Source organism: Penaeus vannamei, chromosome 13 (assembly GCF_042767895.1).
Source record: "Penaeus vannamei isolate JL-2024 chromosome 13, ASM4276789v1, whole genome shotgun sequence".
In the NCBI taxonomy this organism is placed as follows: Eukaryota; Metazoa; Arthropoda; class Malacostraca; order Decapoda; family Penaeidae; genus Penaeus; species Penaeus vannamei.
The window spans coordinates 30,987,072-30,999,902 of NC_091561.1; the positions used below are offsets into that span (position 1 = coordinate 30,987,072).

At 46.3% G+C, this 12,831-nt stretch overlaps 1 protein-coding gene across 1 annotated transcript in view; it reads right to left on the reverse strand.

The window, feature by feature from the left end:
- Positions 1-2,499: 2,499 nt before the first annotated feature.
- Positions 2,500-12,831, reverse strand: part of LOC113829247 (EF-hand domain-containing protein D2 homolog) — a gene marked incomplete in the record, with an annotated part of 13,112 nt that continues 2,780 nt past the window's right edge. Inside the window, 2 exon segments of the mRNA XM_070129163.1 lie at positions 2,500-4,269; positions 4,538-4,792. Of these exon segments, the coding sequence (XP_069985264.1) occupies positions 4,057-4,269; positions 4,538-4,792 (468 nt within the window).

The window sequence follows — 12,831 nt, forward strand, 5'->3', positions numbered from 1 at the left end:
AGGGTAAGGGGATGAGAAGGAGAGAGAGGGCAAGAGAAAAGGAGAAAAGGAAGAGTTAAATAGAAATGGAGAAGGGGAGAAAACGGGAGAAGGAAAGTGGGCGACAGAGAGAGAGAGAGAGAGAGAGAGAGAGAGAGAGAGAGAGAGAGAGAGAGAGAGAGAGAGAGAGAGGGGGGGGGGGGGGACGAAAGAGGGACAAGTCATGGGCCAAAAAAAAAAAAAAAAAAATGCATCTACCTGAATCCTGGATCGAAATTCCACTCGGGAATTCGGAGCTAAAGACTTCACGCACGATTACACTCTTCAGCCATTTATAGAAACGGCAGCGACTAAGTGGAGAAAAAAGTGACATTTTTACTGCCCGAAATGTCAGGCGATCGACACAAAAGGTCAAGTTGGCTGCCCTGGATGACCTTTTTTTAAGAGAATTATAGAGTAAAGAGCTTGTTGAAACGGGGGGGGGGGGTGAGAGGTAGGCGTAAGGAGATGGTATGAAAGGTAGGGTGAGAGGGAGAGGTCGAAGCGAAAGGGGAGTGAGAGGTGGGGGTGAGAGAAGGAAGGTTTAATTGAGAGTGAGGGGTGGGGGTGAGGAAGAGGGAGTGAGGGGTGGGGGTGAGAGGGGGAGTGAGGTGTGAGGGGTGAGAGGGGGAGTGAGGGTGGGGGTGAGAGGGGAGTGAAGGGTGGGGGTGAGAGGGGGAGTGAGGGGTGGGGATGAGAGGGGTGAGAGAGGGGAGTGAGAGAAGGGTGAGAGGGGGAGTGAGAGAAGAAGGGGGTGAGTGGGGAGTGAGAGAAGGGGTGAGGTGGGGGAGAGAAAAGGTGAGAAAGGTGGAGGGAGGGAGGAAGGATTGGTGAGAGGTGGAGGGGGAGGGAGAAAGGGTGAGAGGTGGAGGGGACGGAGAAGGGTGAGAGGTGGAGGGAGGGAGAAGGGAGTGAGAGGTGGAGGGAGGGAGAAGGGAGAGGTGGAAGGGAGGGAGGAAGGAGAGGAGAGAGAGGTGGAGGGAGGGAGAAGGGGGAGAGAGGGTGGAGGGGAGGGAGAAGGGTGAGAGAGAGGTGGAGGGAGGGGGAAGGGGGAGAGAGGTGGAGGGAGGGGGAAGGGAGGAGAGGTGGAGGGGAGGGAAGGGAGAGAGGTGGAGGGGGAGGGAGAAGGGAGAGAGGAGGTGGAGGGAGGGAGGAAGGGAGAGAGGTGGAGGGGGGAGGGAGAAGGGAGAGAGAGGTGGAGGAGGGGAGGGAGAAGGGAGAGAGGAGGGCTGGGAGGAGGAGGGGGAAGGGAGGTGGAGGGGAGTGGGAAGGAGAGGTGGAGGAGGGGAAGGGAGAGAGAGGTGGAGAGGGAGGGAGAAGGGAGAGAGAGGTGGAGGGGGGAGGGAGGGAGAGAGAAGGGAGAGAGGTGGAGGAGGAGGAGGAGGGAGAGAGGTGGAGGGAGGAGAAGGGAGAGAGAGATGGAGGGGAGGGGAAGGAGCGAGGAGGAGGGAGGGAGAAGGATGAGAGGTGGAGGGAGGGAGAAGGGAGGAGAGGTGGAGGGGAGGGGGAAGGGAGAGAGAGGTGGAGGGGGAGGGAGAAGGGTGAGAGGTGGAGGGAGGGGGAAGGGAGGAATTGGAGGGAGGGAGGAGCGAGGAGGAGGAGGGAGAAGGGTGAGAGAGGTGGAGGGGAGGGAGGGAAAGGGAGAGAGGTGGAGGAGGGAGAAGGGAGAGAGGTGGAGGGAGGGGGAAGGGAGAGGGGTGGAGGAGGGAGAAGGGTGAGAGGTGGAGGGGAGGGGGAAGGGAGAGAGATGGAGGGGAGGGGGAAGGAGCGAGGAGGAGGGGAGGGAGAAGGGTGAGAGGTGGAGGGAGGGAGGAAGGGAGAGAGGTGGAGGGGAGGGGGAAGGAGAGAAGGTGGAGGGGAGGGGAAGGGAGAGGTGGAGGGGAGGGGAAGGGAGAGAGGAGGTGGAGGAGGGGAAGGGAGAGAGAGGTGGAGGGGAGGGGGAAGGGAGAGAGGTGGAGGGGAGGGGGAAGGAGCGAGGAGGAGGAGGAACATACAGGTATCTTGCAAACACAACATAAGAAGTATTGTGACAAAAGGTCATCGAACTTTTAAACAAGAACTTAATACTGATTTCTAACAAGAACTGCATGTGATCATATTGCCAAGAATTAAGAAACAGTATTGTACAACCTTCAACCATTCTTATACAAAAACAAATATCTTATTCTTGTACACTATAAACATCTTGGAATATTTTACATTAGTTGAGCCACTTTCCTTATTACATCGATAACACTTTTATATCTATAACCTTCTTTTTTATTTTTATTTTAAGCTTTTCGTTTTAAAGGATTTTTTTCATGATTCCTCATCTCCTTTTAAATAAAACCACTCAATTTATTTTATTTCTCAGTCTCTTAGAAAAAAACTCGTTCGTTTTCTCTCGTCTCAAAGACTGAAACTATCATGGGATGAATTTTTTTCCGACTTTTTACCTCTTTCCCCGTTTTCTCATTCAAAGGATGAAACCAAAACACCATCTTACGTGGAATCATTTTATCACAAATCACGCAAATACAATCAAGTGCTGACATGTATTAAACTAATAAGACTCCACCAAAAAAAAGGTTGATTTTATTAAAAATCTAGATCAAGTACTCCTCTTACAATCTTAATAAAGGCTAAATTGTGGTCCTTCCAAGTATCATGTGATCACAATCATAATAACGATAAAATGATAATAACTTTCATTTTCCTTATGGAGATATAAATAATTTATATGGTATGCTTTTCTCTCTTATTTGAGGGAAAGCTATAAAATAATATTTTTTTCTGTGTTTAGTAAACGACAAAATATTTTCCTTTTCCAAAGTACTTCTATGGATATCCAGACATAAACTAGTGTTAAATACAGAATTATTAGACAGTAATACTGCACTCACATCTACTGAATACTGACTTTATATCAAGTTTAATAATGATTATTGACAAAGAAAAAATTACGAACCACAAGAAATGCAAGTCTCTTGTATTTTTTCCTCGAAATGGATCACTCCTTCATAAAAAAAATCACACCCCATTGAAGAAAAAGAAAATTAAGCACATTATATTTACTGAAAACATAACATTAACCCCCAGACAATTTTTGGCAAAGGAAAATACCATTACAAGGAGCGTTAATTAACAGAGACGTGCATCCCCAAACACATGGTTCAATCTCTTATGTACATGTGCTTTTGTTGCTGGTCTGTCGACTCGCTTATCTTGTAAAACACAATGGAAGATGAATTGGCTGAATAATGACGCGCAGATGTTTAAAAATAACAAGAAGACTAGTTACGATAGGTAAGATGGGGGGAGAGGGAGAGAGATGAAGAAATAATAATAAAAAGGGGGGAATATATCAAAATGATCAAGTTTCTAAACCTAACATCATGTAGTTTTAAACTATCCTAGTGTATTCATTTAGTGTCAGCGGAACAGTCGTGCTGGTGAGAACTACAACTAAGATGAGTTAGTTACAATGAAATGACAGCGAATTCACCCTTGTTGGTATGTTATGAAGGGCAAATAAAAGCAAGGAAAGAATCCGATGCAGAGCGATCCAGAACTGTTTTTGATTTTGGGTTCCTCTGTCTCTTATGCTAGAGCAGATTGTACTAGTGGATGTAAGCCTAACTGCTCTGAGCTCATTCAACTACAGCACGCATTCCTTCGGCCTACGAGAAATGAACCATTTTTTTTTCTTTACATATCTCTCTTGAAGGATATGTACAGATACTCTAACCCTAGGAGCGGATATGTCAAAGCTGTATATTTACTGCCATTACTAAGTTACATCGGACCATTCAGCTGAGGTAAGTTTCCGAGTGAATCTCCTTCCAGATGCTCCTAACGCTACTGAATACATCACTGACTTAGATCCTTTAACTGACTCTTCGAAGCTGGGTTTAAATCCTTACAATATGTCTTCCTGTTTCGCTTTTGTTAGAGATGTTGATATTCTACACGGTACGGGTTTGTGTGTCTTGTGGCCTGTGTGTGTGACCGACATGCTCGCGATTTCACTCATTATCTCCCGCGCGTTTCTCTTGATCCTTACGCCGCCTGCTGGAACTGCTCCCTCTTCTTCTTGAACTCCTCCTGTCTCCTCTTCCTCTCCTCCTCCTCTCTCTTCTTGTCCTCGAAGGCCCGGTAGGCAGCGTCTCCTACTTCGAGGATGCGCGCCTTGGCCTCGAAGAACCTCTTGGCGCCGCCCACGCCCACGTTGTCCACGTCAACCTCCTCCTGCGCCGCCAGCTTGATCACCAGCTGCAGAGAGGGCGGGGAAAGCATGCTATTAGTGTCACTGAACCAGATGCCAAGAAGTTGTTATCCTTTCACATAATAATCTTCGTTACATATTCATGTCTATCGATACCAACCAACCAACGATCGTCTAATATATGCTGCGAAAGATTATTACTATTATTTTTTTTTCTCTCTCTTTTTTATCGGTTCGAACCAAGCCCTTTAATCTCGACCCGAACCCACGCCGGTTTTAAAGCCCGCCCTTCACGACGGCGCCTTTAATACTTACGTCGAGGTTGATCTTCCCGGTTTTCGACTCGAGGTCCTTCACAAGCTTCATGAACTCGTCGAGGGAGAGCTTGCCGTCCTTGGCTGCCTTGTCGTACGTCTCCTTGGCCTCCAAGTGCGTCTGGGTGAGCTGCAGGGCCTCGAGGAGCTTCTTGAAGCTGTCCAGCGAGATGTGGCCCTTCTTGGTGTTGGGCGTGGCGTACCTGCAGAACAGGCTGTACAGCTTGTTGAGCTCCTCCTCGGAGTACTCGGGGTGCTGAGGAAGAGGAAAAGAGTTGCTGTCAGTACAGTCACTGGAAAAGAGTACAGCGTGTTTTTTTACACCTCTTATCTCCCCTCCCTTCTCCCTCTTCCTCCTCCCTATCTCTCTCCCCCTGGCTTCTCCCTCCTCTCCCTCTCCCTCCTCACCCCTCACTCCCCTCCCCTTGGCGCATTATCTAACTCCAAGCAGTGGAACAAGACGCATACAATTTGCATCCTAACGCCAGGAAGTACAAAACATGACCCCGACATCCTTCTACCGTGACGTTGCAGACAAACGAACTTAATGCAATTCTTTCAACAGGAGTTCGTGTGCGGAAATGCAAGCATGTGCACACACAATGTACACATGCAAGAGTACTAGTATGCCGACGAGAGCTTAGAAGAGCTTAAGAATAAGTAATAGCAGAAGAGAGTGGACTTATTCGACAACTTCTGAAATTTATAAGCTGCAAATTTGAGGGAAGACGTCAATACAGGTTATTTACGGCCGCCTGCATGAGTTAATGCCCGGGAGATTTTAAAGTTTGATTCCCATGAAAGACTTACATGAAACTTTCGGTCATTCCTTCTATCTTTAAATTATATGTATGTATGTATGTATGTATGTATGTATGTATGTATGTATGTATGTATGTATGTATGTATGTATGTATGTATGTATGTATGCATGTATGTATGTATGTATATATATATATATATATATATATATGTATGTATATATATATATATATATATATATATATATATATATATATATATATACACACATACACACACATTCATTCACACACACACACACACACACACACACGTATTCACTCTCTCACAGACACTTATTTCAACAACTCACTATCTCTCTTTCTCTCTCTCTTTCAGCGGTTACCGTGTTGGTCTAGCAATCCTGCGTTCGAATCCGCGTCCCCCTTTGTGCCATTCCTTGCACACAGGGGGAGATTTAGAAGCAAAATAAAACAGTTTGTCACAGCAAGGAATATCCATTGTAACAAGCTGAATTAAAAACGAAATCTTTTTAAAAATCTTATAAATTACTCATTCAACCTATTCGCTTATTCGGGGGTTGCGAGGTCTCCAGGAAAGCAACTCTAGGTCTAAATCATCTCAATATCGGAGATAAAGATAGGCCTACGGACAACACAAAGCAATCGGGCGCGTGGCAACTGTTCCATCCCGGGCCCACACTTTCACATTTTCCAAAGAGAGTATATGATGGCAAGGACGGGATGGCGCTACAGGTGCGATAATCATGCGATGATGACGTTGATTGATTGATTTATTAACTATGTGTGTGTGTACGTGTGTGTGTATGTGTGTGTGTGTGTGTAAGGGAGAAGAAAAGTGGAAAAGAGAAAGAAAAAAAGAGAGAGGAAGGAGAGAGACGAGGGAGGAGGATGGGAGGGAGGGAGGGAGGGAGGGAGGGAGGGAGAGAGGGAAAGGGGGAGAGAGAGAGAGAGAGAGAGAGAGAGAGAGAGAGAGAGAGAGAGAGAGAGAGAGAGAGAGGGAGGGAGGGAGGGAGGGAGGAGGGAGAGAGAGAGAGAGAGAGAGAGAGAGAGAGAGAGAGAGAGAGAGAGAGAGAGAGAGAGAGAGAGAGAGAGAGCGCTTGCACACGCGGAATGAAACTTGGTCGTCCATCTTATTCAACATGTTGCATACACTCTCAACCCTTCGATCTATTGACCAATCCCAATTTGCTTGAAGGATACAAACAAACCCACAATAACCCACAAAAAATAAATAACAAAAATCAATATCATATTAATAAAACGAAACAAAATACAGAATCCACGAAAACACACACACACACACACACACACACACACACACACACACACACACATATATATATATATATATATATATATATATATATATATGTATATATATATAATATATATATAATATATATATAATATATATATAATATATATATAATATATATATAATATATATATATATATAAAGTAAAAATAACATAATGGAGAGATTCCGAAGCGCCAATCGCATTGCACTCTTGGCGAAATGTTTGCAATCTGCTGCTCCCCTCCTCGATTCGTTTCCCTTTTCCCCTTTCTCCTCCCTCCTTTCCCCTCTCCCTCTCTCCTCTGTCCTCCCTCCTCTCCCCTCTCCTGTCCTCTGTCCTCCCTCCTCTCCCTCTCTCCTCTCCTGTCCTCTGTCCTCCCTCCTCTCCCCTCTCCCTCTCTCCTCTCCTGTCCTCTGTCCTCCCTCTTCTCCCCTCTCTCCACTGTCCTCTGTCCTCTCTCGACTCTCTCGGGGGTTTGCGCTTTCCCCTTTTCACTCTCTCAGTGTCTTCCCTTTCGTTTTCCCCTCGGATTAGCGGAGGGAAAAGGAGGGTGGGGTGAGGGAGGAGAGAGAGGAGGGATGATAAATATGATGAAAGTGGGAGAAGGAAGCGAGAGAGAGAGAGAGCGAGAGAGAGAGAGAGAGAGAGAGAGAGAGAGAGAGAGAGAGAGAGAGAGAGAGAGAGAGAGAGAGAGAGAGAGAGAGAAAGTAGAAACGGAGAGAGAGAAAGAGTAGAAACGGAGGAAGAGGGGAAAGAGAGAATAGAATCGGAGAGAGGAAAGAGAGAATAGAATCGGAGAGGAAAGAGAGAATAGAATCGGAGAGGAAAGTGAGAATAGAATCGAGAGAGGAAAGAGAGAATAGAAACGGAGAGAGGAAAGAGAGAATAGAAACGGAGAGAGGAAAGAGAGAATAGAAACGGAGAGAGGAAAGAGAGAATAGAAACGGAGAGAGGAAAGAGAGAGTAGAAACGGAGAGAGGAAAGAGAGAGTAGAAACGGAGAGAGGAAAGAGAGAAGAGACGGAGAGAGGCAAAGGGGGGGGGGGCGAAAAGAGAGAAGAAAACATCAATAGTATGAACCTGTCATAGCGGATTAGTATTCGAGGCAGCACACATTCGTAAATAATGCCTTATTCAGCCCACAATAGCCTGAAAAATGTACACCAAACACGAAAGAACCTTACATACACATATGCAAATAGTCTTATGTACCCCCCCCTTCATCTCTCTCTCTCTCTCCCCCTCCCTCTTTCTCTCTCCCTCCCTCCCCCCCTCTCTCTCTCCCTCCCTCTTTCCGTCTTTTCTCTCCCCCTCCATTCGGTTAACATATCGCCTTTAAACATTTCACCCACGATCCGAGAGCTTGTTATTTTCAAGAAATATATAAGCCTACACAGGTTCTCGATAAACTGAAGATAAATGGGAAAGGAAAGAAAGAAAAAAAAACTGATGTTTTCGCGGCGGTGAGGGAAACGTGAGATCTCACTGAAAAGGTGTGGAATTTATAGCGAAATGAAGACATGAAGGCAGGTAGAAAGCCAAAACACCATTAAGGCCATTATCAACTCAATATTCATTTCCATCACAGCCAAACGCACACACACAAAGCAGACAGACCGACAGGCAGACAGGCGGACTGGAAAAAAAGACCCAAGAAATGTGAATAAACAAGAAAAGAGTGGAACAGAAAACAAGACAACTGTAACAATAAACAAGAGCATTTCACACCTCGAGTTTGAAATCCAAGATGGAAGTACCAGAGGAAGGTGGGAGTGGGAGAGGGAAAGGGAGGGAGGGAGGGAGGGAGAAAGGGAGAAAGAAAGAGAGGTGGGGGAGGGAGAGGGAGGGAGGGAGGAGAGGGAGGGAGAGGGAGGGAGGGAGAGAGAGAGAGAGAGAGAGAGAGAGAGAGAGAGAGAGAGAGAGAGAGAGAGAGCAGAGAGAGAGAGAGAGAGAGAGAGAGAGAGAGAGAGAGAGAAGCTTTAGTGAGAATAAGTAAAAGACAGGAGCTGGTCTTGATGGGAAAGCCAACAATGTATGAGAGACACAGGGGAGAGGGGAATGGATGGGGAGGGGAGTGGAAGGGGAGGGAAGGAGGAAGCGGAGGAGGGGAAAGAGGAGAGGAGTGGAAGGGGAAGGGAGGGAGGGAAAAGGAGGAGGGAAGGAGGAAAAGGAGGAGGGAAGGAAGGGGAAAGGCGGGAGAAAGAGGAGGACAGGGGAAGGGAGGCGTTGGGAGAGGAGGGGAATGGAGGTAGTGGTGGGGGGAGGAGGAGAGGAGGGGAGGAAAGTATGTGAAGAAAGGCGAGGATGAGAGGGGAGAGAAGAAGAGAGGAGTGGAGGGGAGGAGAAAAGGCGAGGATGGGAGGGGGGGAGAGGGGAGGGGAGGTACAAAGCTCTACATGACAACGAGAGGGATTTGAAACAGCAGAAGAGGCAGATAGGAAAAAAAAGAACAAAGAGGCAAATCGATATATTCACAAAAAGGGAAGAGCGTATAGAGGGAATAAAAGGCGGTAAAGGATGAGGGAAGAGGGAAGGGGGGAAGAGAGAAAGGAGGAGGGAGGGAGGGGGGGAAGAGGGAGAGGAGGAGGAGGAGGAGGAGGAGGAGGAGGAGAAAGGGGAGGGGAGAGGAGGGGAGAAAGAAGGACGGAGAAGGAAAAAACGAGGAAGAGAAAGAGAAGAAAGAAAAGAAAGAAGGAAAGGGAAAGGAGGACGAGGAAAGGGGGGAATAAGGAGGGAGGAAGTGGGGAGAAGAAAGGGGGAAAAAAAGTTGGAAGAAGAGGAGGAGAGAATGAAAAGCGATGGTGGACAAGTCAGGAAGAATAGACACAAGGAAGAAAAAAAAAAGGAGGAAGTAAGGAAAGATAGAGAGGGGGGGAGGGGAGGGAGTAAAGAAGAAATTGGAGGGGAGAAGGAGGGATAAGGAGATGAATGGGAAAGGGGAGAAAAAGTCGATGGGAGGGAAGGGTTCCTCGATAGAGCCATCGCAGAATCCAATAGAAGCGGATGAGGAGACACGGAAAAAAGATGCAGTAATAGGGAAAATGAGGGGATAGACCACAGAGAGAGAGGAAGAGGGATGGGGGAGTGATAAAAGGGAAAAAGGGGGAAGAGGGGATGAGGAGAGGGGGAAGGAGGGAGATGGGGGAGGAGGAGGGGAGAGGGGAGGAGGAAGAGGGGAGAGGGAAAGACAAAAGTTAGGAGATAAAAGAGAAGAGTTAAAGATGGGGTGGGGCAGGATAAGAGGGGTGGGGGAGGAAGGGAGGAGAGGGAGAGAGAAGGCTGGAAGATAAAAGGAGAGAACGGGAGGAAGGGAAGAGAAGGAAGGGGAAAGAGAGAAAGAGAAAAATCAGAAGAAAGTGAGAACGAGATAGAAAGACAGACAAAAAGACGAATAAACCGACAGAACGAAAGCGGAAAATAAAATAAAACGACGAAGAGAAACCGAGAAACGAAAGACGAAAGAGTATAACCAAGAAACGGGGGAGAAGCAAGGAGGAGAGAAAACATAATAAGACCAATCAGCTGACGTATACTGGGCTGTTTCCGAGGACATAATGACGTCATCATCCAGGCGAAGGTAACGAAGAAGGGTTCGAAGAAGGAGGAGGAGGAGGAGGAGAAAGAAGAGGAGGGGGAGGAGAAAGAAGAGGAGGAGGAGAAGAAAGAAGAGGAGGGGGAGGAGAAAGAAGAGGAGGGGAGAAGAAAGAAGGAGGAGGAGGAGAAGAAGGGAGAAGGAGGAGGAGAAAGAAGGGGAGGGGGAGGAGAAAGAAGAGGGAGGGGGAGGAGAAAGAAGAGGAGGGAGGGAGGAGGAGAAAGAAGAAGAGGGGAGGAGAAGAAGGAGGAGGAGGGGTAAAAAGAAGGAGGAGGGGGGGTAAAAAGAGAAGAAAGAAGAGGAGGAAGAAGAGGAGAGAAAGAAAGGAAAGAAAAATGGGGGAAATTACGAGATATCGAAGGCCGTGTAGAGAAGGATGGAGACATTCATTCATTCATTCATTCTTCTCCCTCCCTCTCTCTCTCTTTATCTATCTGTCTATCCGTCCGTCCGTCTATCTACCCCCTCCCCCTTGGCATTTTCTGGGCCTGTCTCAGCCGAGGAGCCCCAGCCTAGTATCACCGGAAACTCGTCTTGTCTCGAGTAATGACTGTAAACATCCTCAGTCAGACTAACGGGGTTCGACGGCACGATAACGGGGTCGGATTTCAAGGCCCACCTACGCACGGCTTATTAATGAAGATTTATTAATGGAGAATAAGATAACGACCAACTACTGACATGACTAACTACTAACATAACTAACTACTTACTACTGATTTAACTAACTACTAACTATTGACATAACTAACTACTTACTACTGATTTAACTAACTACTTACTACTGATTTAACTAACTACTTACTACTGATTTAACTAACTACTTACTATTGACTTCAAACTACAAACTACTGACCCTGGAGACCGAATGCAAAATTGCCCAAATGCAACAACAACGAAGAACAGCAATGACGATTATAAGAAATCTCAAAAATGGTAATAACAAATTTCAGTGACGATGATAATAAACTTTAATGACGGTAATAAGAAATTTCAATGACAATTATGACAAATCTCAATGACGATTATGACAAATCTCAATGAAGATAATCGTCATTGAGATTTGTCATAATGACAAATCTCAATGACGATTATGACAAATCTCAATGACGATTATAATAAACTTCAATGACGATGATAATAAACTTCAATGACGATAATATCAAATCTCAGTCTTTATCTTAATCACGAAGGTGTATAAACTAATACAGGAAGACTGATAAGAAGGCTGGTCCATTCTGCTATCGGCCTTTAATCAGTGCTATCGGCATACAGCTGATAGAGATTACAGTAGGGAATGTGAAATAGGCTACGGGGAAAATATTGTATGGATAGATAGATAAGAGTATATGCGAGCGTGTGTGAGTGTGAGGGAGTAATTGAATGAGTGTACGTGTGTGAATGTGTGTGTGTGTGTAAGTGAATGTGTGTGTGTGTGTAAATGAATGTGTGTGTGTGTGTGTGTGTGTGTGTGTGTGTGTGTGTGTGTGTGTGTGTGTGTGTGTGTGTGTGTGTGTGTGTGTGTGTGTGTGTGTGTGTGGGTGCGTGTGTGTGTGTGGGTGCGTGTGTGTGTGTGTGTGTGTGTGTGCGTGCGTGTTTGTGTGTGTGTGCGCGTGTAAGAGTGAGTGTGTATATTCAACACTAAACTAACTCCATCCCTGTTCAAAATGGTATGTTCATGATCCTACACCCGCGCATCTTCACAATCGGGAAATAATATCAATATCAATAAAATAATAACAATAATAAAAAAAACAATAAAACAACAACCGCTTCCTACTCCCACGGGTAACGTATAACAAACAACATTTGCGCTTCAACAGAACCTACTCCGAAGCGCGACCAAAATGGACACCAACCTACATTTCTTCCACTACATATGCATCCCCTTCCTACCCCCTCCCCCTCCCCCTCCACACCAAGATGACTTAGGGGAGGGGGAAATGAGGAGGAGAAGGGTGAAGAGAAAGGAGGAGGAAGAGGAGAATGGGAGGGGTAGGGGGTAGGGGGAGGATGAGGGAGAGGAAGGAAGGAATGGGGAGGAGGAAGAGGAGGGGAGGGAGAAAGAGGATGGAATAGAGGGGGTGAATGAGGCAGAGGAAGGAGGAAGGAAGTAGAAGGAGGAAGAGAACAAAAAAAAAAGGTATAGCTCGTACACACGACAAAATACATTTATTATTTAAAATAAACAAATAAACAAATAAATAAATAAAAAATAAAAACGCAAAGCCACAACCCCCCCCCCCCACCACCCCCAGCACACAAGCTCTATACCAAACAAACCCTTATTAAGAGCGCAATGTTTTCTCCCGTAAGCAAGAGATGGCGAATCCAAAACAGCGCATCACCAGACGGACAGGAGTGCCTTGGTAACCTGGTTCTCACAGACACACACACGCGCATACACATATGTACACACGCATACACATATATACACGCACGCACACACACACACACACACACACACACACACACACACACACACACACACACACACACACACACACACACACACACACACACACACACAATGCATGTACACACATACACTTACACATACATGTACATTCACACACACACACATACTCTCTCTCTCTCTCTCTTTCTCTCGCACGCGCACC